Here is an 18,718-nt window from a genome sequence, read left to right on the forward strand (position 1 = left end):
AGATATAATAATTAAGCCTAATAGATATAGTAATAACTATAATTAATATGCTTAATAATTTTTCATGCAGAAAGTAGTGGACAATATTAAATGCTGAATCTTTTCTCACCTCTCAAGTTCAAAATTCAAATTTGAAAAGTTTAAATTTTAAGTATTAAATATTTTCCCTCCCAATAGACATAATAATAAATTAATAGGCTTAACAATTTTCTATGCAAAGAATAAAAAAATATATGCATAGAGTCTAGGCACATTCTCCAAGTAATAGTTTAAATTAATGACTGTTTTGTGTTGAGTATAATAGATTATATTTGTTTGATTGCTTCAATCATAGATTTCCATTGCAGATTTTTAAACTGTTTAATCTTATGAATCTTTTCCGTAATTATTCTAAGTGTTTCCAGTTTCATGACTATTGCCATATGGATGTATGTTGGACTCTGTTTTCGTTAAAATTGAAGAGTGTCCTTTTGCATCCATTGAAATTCAAAAAATTTAATGAATAACGTTGGAAAAGTAAATCACGTCTGATGTGTATTACTTGCATTTACAAAATTTTAAAATCCCAAAGAAGCTCCACCTATTCAGAATGACCATTTACTTCAAGTGAAACAACTATCTTATAATAGGTTTAACAATTAATGTTATTATAATTCACACACCTGAGGCTTTTCGTTTTCTATTGCGTCCATCAGCCATTTTTTTAAAATTCAAAGGCATTCAATAATAGAGACTTTTCAATTTATCACATGGAATATGAATGGTAACAACTTTTAAACCCATTATTATGAAAGTCATACATAAAATAAATAAAATTCATTTTTTTTTTGATATACAAAGGATATTAGTAATTATGTTCGGTGGAGAAAAAAAAATAAGAAAAGGAAATAATATATAATAATATATATTTTTCGCTATTATGAAGCCACAATTGTATGATACATATTCAAATAAAAGAAAAAAAAGGGAAGCTGCAAAATTGAAAAATCAAAAGAGGGTAACCCATATCTTCTTCAGTCTTGTGCAATGCTCGTCTTTTTGTTGAGTTGCTCAGTACTGCGTTGTTCCTTGTCTTCTTTTTATTGTGCGGTTGTGTTGTCCTCTACAATGTGCATCTCTTTCTTTGATGAAGAGAAAAATCATATATTAAATTTCCTCAACGCACTTCCAAGACAAAATGACGAATCTCAATCTGTTTCTCGAGAAAGAAATGAATCAAACATTCCTATTTTGTGGATAGGAAGGAATACCTGATGAAGGATTTACCATTGAGGGACTTTTCTTCGAAAGGTTGAGTGTCGTTGAAAGAGGTGACTCTGGAAGCATAAAGACCCTCACTGCAGCCGTGGAAGAAGAATGAATTAGCATTGTGAATAAAGATCTCGTTTTGGTAGTCGTGGATTGAAACAATTGAAGGTGGAAGACGCTGAATATGTAAATAACCACTCACAGTATCATGAATCCTTCCACCCTAAAAAATGAATAAATCAGTGTCAGTATAAAATTTATGAAAACGAATTCATAGGGTTTGTTCATAATAAAGAAACCAAAAATTATACCAATAGAACAATCCCTAGACACATGAACGGAAAAAAAAAAATGCAAGCAAGACAAAAAAGAAGAAGCAACACTTCCCTATTTATTCAAAAACTCAATGCATTATTTGAGTGCTTGTAGAATACACTTCACCATTACCAACGTATTTTAAATTACAAAAACTCAGCTGACTCATTAAATTAGATGACCAATTCCAATGTGAAGGTTAGTGGTACATTAAATGCTTTGTCTGCCACCACATTTGTTTTAAATTATTAGAAATTAAAATTGATTTTCTATTTTTAAAATAAAAATCGAAAAAATTAATTGATAAAAAATTAATTTTCCGTTTTTTTTTGTATTTTAAAATATTTAAAATATTTAATAATTCCAATGTAAAAACAGCCGAGTCATTAAAACAAGTGAGTTATTCCATTTCAAAATTCAAAATTTTACACCACAACTTAATTGAATAAAAAATTAATTTTCCTTTTTTATTTTCGTATTTTAAAATATTTAAAATATTTAATAATAGCTTAGCGCCACAAATTATTATTCAATTCAATTTTTTTTCCCACCATAACATAATTTGAATTTTAAAAGAGCTGATCATTCAAATGTAGAAATCAGCATATTTGAATTTTAAAAGAGCTGATCAATTCCAATGTAGAAGTGGGTCATTGAATGAGGTGTCTGCCACCACAGCTTAATTGAATAAAAAATTAATTTTCCTTTTTTTTCGTATTTTAAAACATTTAAAATATTTAATGATTCCAATGTAAAAACAGCTGAGTCATTAAAATAGGTGAGTTATTCCATTTTAAAATTCAAAATTTTAAATCAGCTAACTCATTAAATCAGATGACTAATTCCAATGTGAAGGTTAGTGGCACATTAAATGCTTTGTCTGCCACCACATTTGTATTAAATTATTAGAAATTAAAATTGATTTTCGATTTTTAAAAGAAAAATCGAAAAAATTAATTGAATAAAAAATTAATTTTCCGTTTTTTTGTATTTTAAAATATTGAAAATATTTAATAATTCCAATGTAAAAATAGTTGAGTCATTAAAACAGATGAGTCATTCCATTTCAAAATTCAAAATTTTACACCACAACTTAATTGAATAAAAAATTAATTTTCTATTTTTTTCGTATTTTAAAATATTTAATAATTCCAATGTAAAAATAGCTGAGTCATTAAAACAGGTGAGTGATTCTATTTCAAAATTCAAAATTTTAAATCAGCTGACTCATTAAATGAGATGACCAATTCCAATGTGAAGGTAAGTGGCGCATTAAATGCTTTGTCTGCCACCACATTTATTTTAAATTATTAAAAATTAAAATTGATTTTCAATTTTTAAAAGAAAAATCTTTTTTCAATTTACCCAAAAAGGAAAGTTTGCAAGTGCCATGTAATGTGAAAGGAAAACTCAGAATTCACCAGAGAGTGACACATGGCAAAACTTTCAAAAACATGGGTTTCCTTTATATATATCTATATTTAATAATTCCAATGTAAAAATAGCTGAGTCATTAAAACAGGTGAGTGATTCTATTTCAAAATTCAAAATTTTAAATCAGCTGACTCATTAAATGAGATGACCAATTCCAATGTGAAGGTAAGTGGCGCATTAAATGCTTTGTCTGCCACCACATTTATTTTAAATTATTAAAAATTAAAATTGATTTTCAATTTTTAAAAGAAAAATCTTTTTTCAATTTACCCAAAAAGGAAAGTTTGCAAGTGCCATGTAATGTGAAAGGAAAACTCAGAATTCACCGGAGAGTGACACATGGCAAAACTTTCAAAAACATGGGTTTCCTTTATATATATATAGATTTTTCAGAAGTTTTTTTATTTTTTGATTTTTAAAAACAAAAAACTGTTTTACAAAACAGTTATCAATCAGGCTCTATATCTATGTTGTTTTTATTTTCTGTTTTAGTTTTTAACTCTCAAAACAAAAACAAATTTCTATAATTATTGTAGAAAACAGTTTGAAGAACAAAAAAAAAACCAAAAAACACTCAAATACGCCAAAGTCACACAAACATAACGTAACATGGCCCAAGATTCTGAGAAGAGTTTCCATTCCATCATGGACAAGGCTCTTTCACCCTCCCAAATTACCATCCCATTCTTCACCTTCCAGCTCCAGGTTCTCTCTTTGATGTTTATTTTATTTTATTTTCGTTTGGTATCCATGAAAATTGATTATTACAGTATATGAATCATGAGAATCGTTTATCTCTGTACTCTTTTCATTCCCATGTGCGTGTCTGTTTTGAGGAACAGTGCAACACCATCGAATGCTAGCCGTAGTTTGATATATTGCAGTTACAAGTTGTTAGTATTGCATCCTTATAGTTTTGTTTAGTATATGCCTAAATTACAGCTCGATTTGTTGTTAGCTACGAAGTTAGATTTAAACCTTTTGGCGTGTGTCCTTGTTTGGCATGAACTCAATATTGACTCTATTCTTTGTTTTTAGCTTTTCATTTTCTGTTTTTCAATATTGTGTAGGAAATAGGGATTAGTAATGTGTTTGTGTTTGCGGTTCATGTGGAGTGCAACAATTAGGGGGTAAGAAACGTCCTTACCAGTCAATTGCATTAGGGGAAATGGAGTTGAATAGGAGAGGGGATGTTGTTGAGGGACAACAGTCCTCTTCAGCTATTCATCTTATGAGGAGATTTCCATGGGATCGCGGTGATTTTATGAGGAGATTAGCCACAGTCAAATCTATATCATAGTTTGTTAAATTGTTTCTAGCTATTCATCTTCTATCTTTTTCTTTACCATTTTAGCAAATCATTATTGTTCTTTTTATTACTGAGTATGCCTGCATTTTAGGTCATGATTATGATCAAATGGTTTTAGTAGGTGTGTGTTTGTGAGGAAACCAGTTAACTAAATACCAAAGAGGCAGGTACCTGATATTATTCTGGAAACAACGACTGAGGAAGATAAAGAGTAGAATGATCCTTTTTGTTGATTAATAAAAATACACAGCAATGGCTAATGGAGCCTTTTACACCGTTAACTAACTGTGCAGGGACTTTTCAAAAGGATTTCCTTGTGGAAATGAAGTAACAAAAAGTGATGCCTTTTATGATTCGTTGATCCTCTATTTATAATGTAAGCTTCAAGGGGTGGCTTAGCTAGGTGAGGTTGTCCAGTTGTTATAGCACGGGGGTTCTTGTCAGTCTGAGGTATCTTTTCCTTTCATTTGAAATTTGCATTTGGGCCATGATACAAGGGTTGAGACAAAGGGTTTCTGGGTTTGTTGACAGCTTTAAACATATGGTCTGGAAGACTGAAACAAATCATCCGGTCATTCCAAGTACAATCTGATTGATAAAAATGGCCAACAGTTTATCTTAGGATGAAGGGGATCAGTATTTGTCTCGTTGTTAATTTGGTGAAAGATCTATGTTGTTGCAATGCAAAAGAGGCCTTTGTCTCACATTGTCATCGTATGTCTTGTTGTTCTGGGATTCTAGATGCATAATGATGAGACATATTGTCTTGTAATGCATGTCTTGGACATCTTATTTTTCCTCAATGTAGGTATTCTCTCTCCCTCTCTCTCTTTTAAAGCCAATGACTCTTCTAACCACAATATTTTTATTCTTGATCATCCATTGGCTTTAGATTTTTCCTCCAAAACAGTGTGTTTGCCAATTTAAATAGTGACCTAGGCTTTGGATTTCCTTGAGCTAATTGCATATTGTAGCCGAGCTTGATCAATCCTCCACTAGTTTATGTAAAAGGGCAATGCTGTTTAAAATAGACTTGCTCTGCAGGAGGGAGAAAAATTAAATTGTTTCTGCCTTTCTGCTGAGTTGTTTGCTTTCATTTAAGAATATCATGGGTTCTGTTGAAGTAAAAATTTATCCTTCTTTAACAATATTTGGTGAAGAATACCATATTTTTTGTAAATCAGTTTCATCATGGCATTATCAAGACATGATTCAGCTGTATAATTAACAATATTTGGTCTACAGCCAACCTCCTTTTGTCATCCGCCCTCATCCTATTTCCCTCAAATTTAATGGCTTAGCTTTTGACTTCTGATATTCACGGATAGTGAGTGCTGTAAACTGTGCTAGAAGAGGTTGGATCAATGTGGATATTGACACCATAGCCTGCGAAGCATGTGGGGCACGCCTTCTTTTCTCTTCACCAGCATCTTGGAATCAGCAGCAGGGTATGGCATTGTTCTCAGTTATTATATAATTCACAACAACATTCAATTGTATGGATTTTCTAACTAAAATGTCCTTTATTCAGTGGAGAAGGCAGCCTTCGTCTTTAGCTCAAAGTTGGATAATGGACATAAATTACTTTGTCCATGGGTTGACAATGCCTGCGATGAAACACTGGTCCGATTTCCTCCAATACCTCCTCCAGTATTAGTTGACAATTTCAGAGAACGCTGTTCTGCTCTCTTGCAACTATCAGCTCTTCCACGTATTTCATCATCAGCAATTGACTACATGCAAAGCCCACTTCTGGAAGACTTTCTTAGACAATCTTTGATGCTGGAGTGTGGAAATGGATCTGCCAAAAACTCTGGGATTGTAGATGTTAGTAGTCAAGAGGAACTAAAATTATATTACAGGGAATTACAGGTTTTCTAGACAGTTTAAAATTCTTTTTTCTTTAAATTTTTTTCAATTACTGGTATATGATCTGGTATTTGTATGTTGTTCTTGTTTAGTGATTCATTTTTTTCACTGCTGAATGAACATGACACTTTCTTGTCAGATAGAATTTGCCCATTCACCTTTCTATGTTTTCTTACAGGCTTAGTGCTTTTCAATAACATTCTTAGGAGATGCTTTATGTCTTTCTAGCTTAGGAACTACCTGGCTTGATCTAATATTCATTTGCAAGGATATATCAGATCAGTTTCTTGAAAATACAACTACTCTAGACTGTTCTCGAGTAGTTGCTGATGTGAAGAATAATAGTCTCGTTCTCCATTCTACTGACACTGATGAAAGTTTGAAAAAAGATAAAAAATTCAAGGATTCTAGTGGGGAACAAATGGATCCCAATTCTGCAGTTTTAGATTGCGCCCTATGTGGAGCCACTGTTGGATTGTGGGCATTCTGTACTGTTCCTCGGCCTGTGGAATCAATCAGATTAGTGGGATGTGCAGAAGTGAATGGTGAAAATGATTTTGTGACCTACAGTTTATTCAATAAAAATGATCTTGAAAATAGGCAGGGTGTAAATAATTCCATGTCTTACATTGCAAATTCATCAAAGGATACGTCTTCAACTCTAAATATGACAATTGCAGGGGGTCCTCCCCCAACAAAGCAAAACTTTAAAGCAATAATATCTCTGCCTGTTATTGGTTAGCATTTAAGGGCTCGTCTTTCTCATGATTCTGATTTTGCAAATCATATTTTTGTCAATGGAGGTGGTATTCAGTTGGAATCACAGGAGACTGGGATTCAGGAGAAAACTAATAACTCAGTAAATGCTTCTATTGAGCAACTTGTTCCTGTGTCTTTTGAAATCAGGGAAATATCAAATTGTGAAACTGGTTCCCAAGCAAGTATTCGTGATTCAGTTGAAGATGATGTTATAGTCGGTACCTATTATGCAGGGCAACCTTGCGATCTTGTGGATAAAATGCCTGTACACTCAGAGGCAGATGGATTGAAGAGTTCAGCTGCAGAGCATCCTAGTAGCTCTCAGGTTAGAGATTTTTCATTTGTCAAATGGACAGTTAATTATAATACTATTGGAAAAAATTACCGACGAGTGATTATTGTGTCTGGTAATCACAATGTGTAACAGTAACAGGATGAGAAATAAATATGGTGAAAGACAAAAATTTCTTTGCTTGATCATTAACAATAATATTGCTGTGTAGAAAGACTTGACAGAAGGTGAAGCACTTTCAGTTTCTTCACATAAGACTTTGGATGGGGAAGTCAGAAATCTTAAAAATTATGGGATCAATGACAGAGTAGAGAATCCCATTAACATTGAAGATGTACATTGTAGTTTAGGTAAGCACTATGTGTGATAGTTCCTTAATAAATCATTACCGTTGGATATTTGACTGTGAATTAGAGTGTGACCTGCATTCTAATTGGCAGTTGCATCATTGTCTGTTTTGGCATGAAAATTTGTAGTTCATTTGTCATCGTGAGTTAATTTATAAGATAAATGGGAAGTTTAAGAATCTTCTTCCCTTTGCTTTCCAGGAAATTTTAAGAATCCTACACTATCCGATAAAGCAATGGAATTTGATCCAGGAGTGGATCTTCTCATGTGAAAAAGTGGTCATGTGGTCATGTTATTTGATCACAACCATTCATTGATGATGAGATAAGAGAGAGAAAAGTATAATTTTTTTAAATAAGTGGTTGTGATCAAATAGCATGACCACATGACCATTTTTTCACATGAGAGGATCCACTCTCCGAGCATTATATGCACTGTCTGTATCATCAGAAAAATCATTTGTTGCATTCACTAAATAGATCTCCATCATCTGTGCCAATTATTAAGGTATTTCTTGCACATCTTATTATCTTGTTTAATTATTGGATGTGCTATTATATACCTCAGTAAATTAGTGGATAACAAGTTAAGAACATCATGGACAAGATTTCTTGGAATGACCTTGCCTTATTATTGTTACCTGAGGATGTTTACTATCTTACCATATACCGTGTGTATATGCAGGTGGATGACCCTGTCGGTTCAACTAGAAAGCTTTACACGTCTCCATCTATAAGAAGAATGAAGACCGCTCTTATTTCTACAGAGCATAGGTAGCTTGGGTCCAGGGGGTCCCAATTCAAGACCCCCTCCCCCTCACCCTGAAATTTTGTTTATGCTGCCATTTTTCTTGGCATGTTATTCTATTTAATAGCCTTGTAATTGTTGTATCAAAACTGTAAAACTCTTTCCTCATTTGTAATACAAATAGCAGACTTGCATTGGGTTGGATGATAATTGATAATGGAGATTTTTATAGAATGTGATATGTTCTCTTAAACAGGAAATCAGCTAGAGAAGGGAATGAATAAAACATTGTGCTACACCATTACACCACAGTTTGTAACGATGACTTTCGAATAAGGGCGGTTGAATCCTCTTTCTGCTACAACAGCCCTCTTGTCTCCTATTAGCTTTGCCACCCTGTCATATCAATATAACTGATTAGTAATATATCACTGACACAGGTTCAACTGCAGATAGCAGCAGACATATACAACAGGTAGAAAACAAAGATAACGTGCCTCAAGATCTAATTAACTATTTTAAACATGTCATGTTGGACATTTGAGTAAGATCTATTTCATGACTACAATGGCAAAAGTACTTGTCTGTTAGACTCACCTAAAATATGGAGAGCCCGTATTTTCCTGCACAGTTTTTACCTGACCAATCCTCTGCACAACCTCCATCCCTCCTACAACTCTTCCAATTACCAGAGATGATGCATCCAACTCTGGTGAATCCTTTGCGGTGAGGACAAATTCTGTTCCATTGGGATCAGTTCCAACTTCTTCTTGATCAATCTCCAGCTTCCCTTTTCTTGCAACCAGCTTCAACTTTGGAGGTGGTTTTGATGGGTCTCTCACAATAATGCCTACACTTCCAGCCACGTTTTTAATCCCAGGGCATCTCTCATACATTCTCTCCCATTCATCAACAAGACTTTCAGCTGCTAAATTGTTCCCTGTCCCCTTAGCAAGTTCAGCATCCACTCCATAGGATCTAATGCCACCATGTTGGATGTAATTAGGCATGATTTTAACAAACTCTTTTCTTCTGTAGCTAATACCAGCAGCTCCACTAACAACCTTACTAAACCTATCAACTCCTGCAGGAACTTCATCTCCATAGAGCCCTATAGTAATGCGACCAACTGGTTCACCATCAATGGATATGTCAAAGAACACTTGTTTGGTAAGTTTTTTTTCAGTGCAGCTGGGAGTGGTAGCCAAATTTTCTCCTGGTTGATCATTGTTATTTGTGTCAGTAACATTTTCTTCTGCTCTTGCTTTGGATCCATCCAATGCCTGAGCACCCAAAAGAAGCAGCAAGCAAGAGTTGCTGTAGATTGTGAGCTCTCTACGTGTTAATCTGCATTGTTGCTTGAGGATTGGAAAAGATGGAGAATTGGGTACTAGTTGGAATGGTGGAAGTGACGGTGCTGACTTCTGAATTGGAGGGTTGAATTGTTGAGGGGAAGGTCGCAATACTCTTGTGTTTTGTAGCATTTCTTTGTTGCTCTTGGCACTGCTTGTAAATTGGTTTATTTTAGTGTTTGCGTCAGCTGTTCCTTTTCGTAGGGAGATTATGAGATTTAGAAAAGAAATGAAAGACAGATGAACAATAGAATAGATAAGAGTAACGGATACTGAAGAGATTTCATGGATAAGAAAGATGGAAATAGCTGTTTTCTATGGCCGCCATTTGCTTGTTGCATATCAGACTTTTGGTGTACATTACTTTATGTGGGTCCCTTTAGATATAGAGAAATTACTATGCGGAAGAGGTATGCATAATATGCACACATTTCACAATACTAAGTTAAGGTTTTTTTTAGTTATTTCGCACACCGTTTTGATATGCAAAAAAAAATGTGTGAAGAATTTCTTTTATGTGTAAGCGTTATACAGGTTTAAAGATAGAGAGACTTATCAAAAAAAAATAAAAAGATAGAGACACCAATATGAAAGTCATTTTATATGTGTACAAATTGTCCCAAACAGATAATTAAGTTTTTTTTAGTAATTTTTTTTTAAAAAAAATACCTGATTGGTGAATAAATTTTTTTATTTGAAAAATTGGAAACGAAAGAAAGAAAATGAACAAAGCCTCGTATTTTTATTCATATTAAATTTATTGAAAATGTTCACCAATGTCCTTATAATTAATTTCAGAATCACTTACGGTTTTTTTTTATCACATATGTCTACGTGATTTGCAAAAAATATATTTTTTATCACATATACTTCTGTGATTTTTTATTTTTTACAAAGCACCGGGGCATATGTGATAAAAAAATCACAAGAGCATATTCTGAAGCAAACCACGAGAACATTGATGAACTTTTTTCTAAATTTTTATTAGAGTAGATAATTTATTTACGTTGAACCCAAAACGATGTCGTTTTGAGGCGGAAATCAAAATATTTTTGTAATTATAATTTATTTCAGGATTATAATAGTCTTTTTCATTATAATTTTTTAATTTTTAACTAAAAATAATGTCGTTTTGAGAGCAAATATAAATAACTTATCTACGTTCATCAAACATTAAAACATTCTTATTAATATGTATTTTTCATTTTGTATGGAAACAAATACCCATAAAGAACACTCCTCTATATCTATCAAAAAGTAAAATAAAATAAAATAATCCTCCTTTGTTTTCCGTGGGACAAAAGTATGTAATTATGCGGAGATGAAAAAATTTGAGTTTTCATTTGGTTAGGGTTTTACTTCACAAGTTGCTAGGGTTTAAGAAATGTTGAGCAGCAAATTGGGCATGCTCTCAAGGAGGGTTCATCGCTCTTTGGTTTCTATTCGGAACCCACATCACCAGCTTCAACTACACTTCTCCACCAACACCATTTCTGACTCGGACACCGACTCAACCTCCACTCAGCAAGGGGAAAGGGTTATCTTTGATCGGCCCCTGGAGAATGGCCTGGACGCCGGCATTTATAGGGTATTGAAAATTGAACTTGCATATTTCAATATTTCATTTGTTGAAGCATTTCATATGCATTTGCATTTGAATTTGAATTTGAATTTGAATGATTAGTTGTTGTTATTGTGTGTGTGTGTGTGTGTGTGTGTGAGTGTTGTGTAGGCTATATTGATGGGGAAGGCAGGGCAAAAGCCGTTACAGAAGAAGCTTAAGAGTGGGACAGTGGTGACTCTTTTGTCCATTGGAACGGGAGGGATTCGCAACAATCGTAGACCACTTGATAATGAGAGTCCCAGGGACTATGCTGATCGCTGTGCCATTCAGTGGCATCGTGTTACCGTTTATCCAGAGAGATTAGGAACGCTTCTCATGAAAAACGTTCTTCCTGGGTTGCCAATCTATCATTCTTTTTACTCTGTTACTAATCATTGTTATGACATAATTAACTAACTAATTATTTGTTTATTGTAGTTCTATCTTATATGTGGAGGGAAACCTGGAGGCCAAGGTTTTCGCTGATCCAATGACTGGTCTTGTCCGTCGAATTAGGGAAGTTGCTGTTCGTCGAAATGGTACTCTTCAACTCTTATTATTCTATTTTTATTTTTTTGTTTTTGGGTATCTTGTTGAAAGAAACGTGTTACTTTGTTCTTTTTAATAATGGATTTGCGCTCCTGCTTGCTTTTATCCAATTTGCTGGTTAGAAATTATTAACATGTAGGTCGGTAGCTGTAAGATCAAGAAGCCTGATCTTATGGTGTAAACTGTAAAGTGTTTCCACTGTTATCCTTCATGACCTTAGTGATCAGAAGGGTAGCATTCTGTTATATAGTTCCTTATGCTACTTGGTTGGTTCATTGTGGCTTTCTAACATCTGCTGAAACGAAAATGGTCTAGGAGTAATTTCACTTGCTTCTGATGGTTTCTTTTATTTTATTTTATTTTGTTTTATGGCTGTGCAATAAAGTATAGCGTCGTCCTGTCTGAATGCCTTACAGAGCAATCCCTTGAAATGTGCTAGAGGCCCAAAAGCCTTATCTAAGGAGTTGTTGTAAATTTGTAATAACTATCTATTCCTGAATAATTGTGGATAACTAAGATTCTGAAATTGTTTCTATGTTGCTGCTTGGCTGAAAGTAGGGTTGGGAATGTGGTTCAGGCTCAGCTCACAAAGAAATTGAGCCCATTTTCTTGACTCAAGTTTGGTTTAACTTAAAGATCGCAAGCCGTTCGAGCTCAATGAGTCAATATCGAGCCTTGTATCAATTGGAATTTTTATTTTTAATGAGTTATACTCGAATTTATAATTAAATAAATTATAATTGCATACAAGGATTTCCTCACCCATATCTTTGCAAGTTGGGGTTTTATCGGGAGTTATTTTTTTATTTAGTTACAAAATAATTTAGTCAGACCAATAAAATAAAATCAAAGCTCACATACATTTATTTAAAGTATTATTATTATTAATAATAATATTCTTAAAAACAACTATATATATATATATATATATATCTATATATATATGGGAGGGATCATTTGACTCCAGAGTAAGATTTAAAAGTCTTACTCCTCATCTCAGCCCTTGATTTTCGTTCATCCAACGGTTATCATTTAATTGAAATTAATAATTAATTAATTGTTGTAACTTATTAAATGATAACCGTTGGATGAACGGAAATCAAGGGCTGAGATGAGGAGTAAGACTTTTAAATCTTACTCTGGAGTCAAATGATTCCTCCCCTATATATATATATATATATATATATATATATATAGCTGGCTCACAAGCTAATGAGTTGAATCTTGAAAACTTAAGCTCAGATCATTTAACAAACCAGTCAAAATTTTCAGCTCATTGAGCTAACAAATCAAACTATGAGCATGCTCACAAGCTGACATGGTTGTTTGCCAGCCCTAGCTAGAAGAACGGAATGAAATATTTCCACCATGGTGTGCTTGGTAGGGAAGGTGTAGAATAGAAAGGAAAGAATTAGGGACAGAATTGAAAGGTTTTGATTTCAGTTTTTCACTACTTGGTTCTTGGTAGAGTGTAGAAAATGGATGGAAAATGATTTTTAGCTTACTTTCATGCTATGCGAGGAGAAGCCTTACATTGTGGGCTTGGACAGAAAGTGAGTTGAAAATTTTCAACATTTCTTCATTTTGGTAGGGAAGGTGGAGAATAGAAAGGAAAAAATTAGGGACATAATTGAAAGGTTTTGTTTCAGTTTTTCACCCCTTGGTTCTTGGTAGGGTGTAGAAAATGGATGGAAAATGATTTTTAGCTTTACTTTCATGCTATGCGAGGAGAAGCCTTACATTGTGAGCTTGAACTGATAAAGAATTGAAAAAAATTCTTCATTTTGTTTCTACTGAGCTGGTGTAAAATATTCATTCTCCACCCCATTCTCTATCTGCATATGTTAAGCACAATGAATCACACCTTTAGTGTTATTGTATGTGAAATGTTGGAGATTGTTATTGATGACTGCATCTGACTAGAGAGCAATATATAACTTAAACATGTATTGCGATGACATTTTTGTGCTTTGTGCGTTTCTTCCAAGAAGTGAATTCATTAATATGGGAATTGAAGTGTTAATGGAGAGGTTCTTGAAGAGCACCCTTTTTATTTACAAACCTGATTCGGAGAAACAACTATGACTTTCTACATGTTATTTCCACCATTGAATTAATTCTCTACTTGTTTTTTGGTCCCCTTTAACCTTGCTCTTTCACTTAATTAAATAAATAAATTTTAGAATATCTTGGGAGTATTTTAGAGTATCTTAGCATATCTTCATATTATATTTGCAATGTCTTAGAATTTGTTATGGTACAATTAGTAATCTGATTGAGGAAGCAATCTTAGGACTTGTTTCTTGATTTCATTATATTTTCAGATTTGTTTCCGTATTTAATTAGGGTTAATAATATTATTATATTAGTGGTCTTTGGCATGTACTAGTAGTACTATACTACTACTTGACCTAATTAATGGAACCATTAGGATTGTATTTTGTAACATATCATTATAGAGTTTATAAATCTACTATCTTATATTATGCATATTCTCTATTCTTCATTTTACTCCTTCCCTATGTAAACCCTATAATCATTAATTTTTTTTATCCATGGTTGGTATGCTCTCGATACGAACATTAGTTTTTCCTGAGTTTCCTATTGAAACATGAATTTCTTCTGGAAGCCAACAGAATATGTTGGCATGATATATCTCACACTTTCTGGCATGGGTTATCTATGACTAAAGATTTTATGTAGCTTATGATTAAAATGATGTTTGGCATATGACAGAAGATTGCTTGAAAATAAGATATCTTGAGTTCTTTAACAATGGACTTGATGCAATTGGACTTTCCGTGTTCCACAGGTCGCGTTATATTTTTAAGTCAAGGTGGTGATGCTGAGCAACAGATACAACAAAATGACCAGAGAGCTGTTGGCTATTACTAAAGTAGATGCTTGAAATGGGAACTACGCGGGATTCAGTTGGCAATTGAGAATTTTCGATTTTGTAATTATATTCTGATTTTTTTTTACCGCAAAGTTGGAATTGGAATTGTTACATGACATTTGTCATGATGGAAACTCTTGGTTAAGTTTTGACATTGCTCTAAGCATTTTGATATTGATGAAATTTCACTATAATAAACTAAGTTTTTGTTGTTATTTTGCACACTATTTTGATGTACACGTAATAATGAGCGAAGAGTTTCTTTAATTTAGTAATGTGCTACTTATTTTCTTTAATACAGAAATAAAGATAGAGACTGATATTAAAATCATTCTTACGTGTATAAATTGTCCAATTTTTTTTTTTTGCATCTTATTGGTCAATAAACTGTTTTTAATTGAAAATTGGAAAGGAAAGAAAGAAAATAAGCAAAGCCGCATATTTTTATTCATATTATAATTATTAACATTTTTTTATGGAACCGAATACCCAAAAATAGATGTGGCGGGTAATGGATTGGTTCTGCCCACTTTCAACCCGCCTCAAAATGACCCGTTCCACTTTTGAGAGTGAATTTAAAATTTTTAACTCATTCCAAACCATCTCCAACCTTTTCTCCGCTGCCAATAAATTAGGAAAATGAATTTTTTTCAAAAATTATAGTATCAAATTTAAAAAAAAATCATAGTATCCACATATATAAAAAGGGATAGGATATTACCAAAAAAAAGGGGATAGGTTAAAAACCTTAATCCTTAATTATAGTATCAAATTTTTTATAAAATCATAGTATCCACATATATCAAAAAAAAAAAAATTGAGAGCATGCGTTCGAATCTCTCCAGTACCACTTTTGGGAGGGGTTTAAAACCTTAAACCTGGACCCGCCCCGAATCGGATTAGTTGCGAACTCATACGCACGGACACGTGTTCGACACGGACACGCTCGAACACGCGGTCAACTTTCCGACACGTTTCGACACGCGGTCAATATTTGGGGACACGCGGTCAATATTTGGGGATACGCTCGGACACGTTTTTTTTTTTTTTTTAAATCTTAATTTTATTTTGTTAACTAAATATAAAAGAAATAATTTATAGATTAATTTTTTTCTGTTATAAAATTTGACATTAAAAATTAACAAAATACGAAAAATTACTTATATTTATATTTATGTTATAAAATTTAAATATTTGATTGGTTATATGACTTATTATGGACTCTTATATGTATTAAATATAAATTATATTATATATATTAAAATTTTTATTTAATATCAAAATGTGTCCCAACGTGTCGAAATACGACATTTTTTAGAATTAACGTGTCGGCGTGTCGTGTCCCGTGTCCGTGCATCATAGGTTGCAAAGCAATGAACCGATTGTAATATTTCCAAAAAAAAAGTGAGATAAGTTATTCTAGCTATCATTTTTTCTGTCTATCTTTGCCTACCACTCTTCAATATTTAGATCAGAATCTAAAGAGGAGAGAGAAAGATAAATGTTAATTAAGATTCTAATCTAATAGTATTAAAGAGTGTTAGACAAAGGTAGACAGAAAAATAGTAGATAGAATAACATATCTCTATAAAAAGTATTAAATGGAGATAAAATGTGTAAAAAAAGTTATTGATGAATTATTTTTTTTGAAAAAAATAAAAAAATCAACCCAATGAGTCAAGCCATCCCAAAGTGGTTGAATCCATTTTGACTCGCTCTTTAGGGTGTGTTTGGGAGTTTGGAAGGGAATGGAAAGAAAGGAATTTAAAGGGGAGGTATAAAATTTTTATTTATATGGAAATTAAAAATATGATAAGTGAGAAAAATGAAGAGTTAATGAGATATTTTTACAATTTTATCTTTTGTTAAAAAACTAATATCATTATTATATTTTACAAATGAAATTAAAAATAAAATTTATAAAAAATTTATTTGTGTAATTTTCACATTTAAAAAATAATTCTCCATCTAAAAAATTATTTTCTTCTCTTTAAAATGGTCTATTTCACATTATAACTAAGTTAAAATTATTAAAAAAAATTATAAATCACATAAATAAAAGTAAATCCCTTATCTTAAAATAATACAATTGGAAACAAAAAAAAATTGTTTCATCAAATAAATTCAAATAATTTTAAGAAAAAAAAAAAATCAAAAAATTGAAGAAGAGAGTAAAACACATGAGTCATTTACTATAATTCTCCTCTTAGACCTCCAAAATTGGTGGAACTAAAAATGAGAAGAGTATGAGAGGGTTTTATAAAAATTTTCAATTCATTTCCTCCAAATTTTTTTAAAACTCACCAATAAGGCTATAAGAAAAAAAAATATAAACAAAACTTTGCCCTTTATGCTCTTTCCCTCTTAATATTGATCTCAAGCTGACACAACTTTAATCGCCGGTGCTCAAACGTCGGTCTGACAGAAGAAATTAATAAACGCGAAAACGAAAATGCGAGTTTTCATTTGCTTAGGGGTTTTGCTTCACAAGTTGTTAGTTAGGGTTTAAGAAATGCGGAGGAGCAGCTACTACACTTCTCCACCAACACCCTTTCTGACTCGGACACCGACTCAACCTCAGACTCAGCCTCCACTCTGCAAAGGGGAAGGGTTAACTTCGATCGTGGGCCCCTGGAGAATGGCTTGGACAGCGGCATTTTACAGGGTATTCAAAAATTGCACTTAGCATCATTCTTTCATTTGTTGAATCATTTCATTTGCATTTGCATTTGAATGAGTAGTTGTGTGTGTGCTCGTGCATGCTTTTGTCCAGTTTGCTAGTTATGACTTATATTAACTCTCACAACACACAATTTGTATGCTATTAGAGATTCGGAGAATTAATATTGAGAAGACAATTAAAAATCAACCACAAAAGTTGGAAATTATAAGGAAGGGGAAATAAAGTCCAGTGCCCTTCTGTCTTAATGTCTTACAGAGAAATCCCTTGAAATGTGCTAGAGGCCCAAAAGCCTTATCTAAGGAGTTGCCACGAATTCGTAATCTGAAAGGTATCCTTCGGCCGTAACCGAAGACTAATCCCCAATCGAGCACTGTCGGACCCTTTCGGGGGCGGCTCTCCCAAATCCTTTTTTTCCATTCGCAGGGCTCGAACTCGAGACCTCTGGTTAAGGGACCCAGACTCCTTACCACCTGTGCCAGAGGAGTTTGGTATAACTATCTATTTCTAATTAATCGTGGATAGAAATGTTGATCCTTCTAAGATTCTGAAATTGTTTCTATGTTGCTGAATTATTTTGGAGATTGTTATTGATGACTGCATCTATCTAGAGAGATATATAATTCAAACATGTATTGCGATGACATTGTAATGCTTGGTGCATTTCTTTCAAGAAGTGAATTCATTAATTAATATGGGAATTGAAGTGTTAATGTAGAGGTTCTTGGAGAGCACCCTATTTATTTTACAACCCTGATTCTGAGAAACACGAGAGATACTGTAAGTTAAAATAAAAGGATTGTTATAAAAAAAAAATAAAAAAAAATAAAAGGAAATAATTTGAAAATCTCGCATTCAATCATTGAAATGCAATAATAATGACATGGATGACAAAGATTCTGAATAACAATAAAAGAAAATAATTTGAAAACTTGTTATGAAGAAACAAAAACAAAGATTGTGAATGAAAATACAGAAAAACAGCCTAAATTTTTAGCATCAAATTGATGAAATGCAGTAATAATATTCTACCAGTTGTGACAGTGCTTATGAAATTAGTCTCAGAGATATCTTAGTCAAAGACTATAATAATTATAATTTAAAATTTTAATATTACATTTATAAAATATAATCATGACAGATATACTGTTATGACCATTAAAAATATATGATTATTGAAAAAATAGATATTAGATCATTGTGATAACGCTCAGAATTGTACAAAATATAAATTGTTTTATTTGTGATCAATTTCACATCAGAGTAATTTACTTCCACAAACTTTTTTCACACATTAAAAATGTGTGGTTAAATTAT

General features: G+C 32.7%; 2 protein-coding genes and 1 pseudogene across 2 annotated transcripts; 2 read left to right on the forward strand and 1 right to left on the reverse strand.

Annotated features, from left to right (window-relative positions):
- The first annotated feature begins 4,135 nt into the window (after nucleotides 1-4,135).
- Nucleotides 4,136-8,155, forward strand: LOC133308576 (uncharacterized; annotated as a pseudogene).
- Nucleotides 8,156-8,540: 385 nt separating this feature from the next.
- On the reverse strand, nucleotides 8,541-9,944 carry LOC133308572 (peptidyl-prolyl cis-trans isomerase CYP26-2, chloroplastic). Its single transcript, XM_061509206.1, has 2 exons — nucleotides 8,919-9,944; nucleotides 8,541-8,717 (listed from the first exon to the last, which is right to left on the reverse strand). The coding sequence occupies exons 1-2, from the start codon at nucleotides 9,803-9,805 to the stop codon at nucleotides 8,615-8,617; spliced, it is 990 nt and encodes a 329-aa protein (XP_061365190.1). The 5' UTR covers nucleotides 9,806-9,944; the 3' UTR covers nucleotides 8,541-8,614.
- A 1,081-nt stretch (nucleotides 9,945-11,025) lies between these two features.
- Nucleotides 11,026-14,951, forward strand: LOC133308579 (single-stranded DNA-binding protein, mitochondrial). Its single transcript, XM_061509217.1, has 4 exons — nucleotides 11,026-11,261; nucleotides 11,406-11,632; nucleotides 11,715-11,815; nucleotides 14,638-14,951. Exons 1-4 carry the CDS (start codon nucleotides 11,058-11,060, stop codon nucleotides 14,718-14,720), a joined length of 615 nt encoding a protein of 204 aa, XP_061365201.1. The 5' UTR covers nucleotides 11,026-11,057; the 3' UTR covers nucleotides 14,721-14,951.
- Nucleotides 14,952-18,718: the final 3,767 nt, after the last annotated feature.

The sequence above is a fragment of the Gastrolobium bilobum genome, unplaced genomic scaffold (assembly GCF_033153095.1).
Source record: "Gastrolobium bilobum isolate Gb01-03AN ecotype WA unplaced genomic scaffold, APGP_CSIRO_Gbil_v1 utg18308, whole genome shotgun sequence".
In the NCBI taxonomy this organism is placed as follows: Eukaryota; Viridiplantae; Streptophyta; class Magnoliopsida; order Fabales; family Fabaceae; genus Gastrolobium; species Gastrolobium bilobum.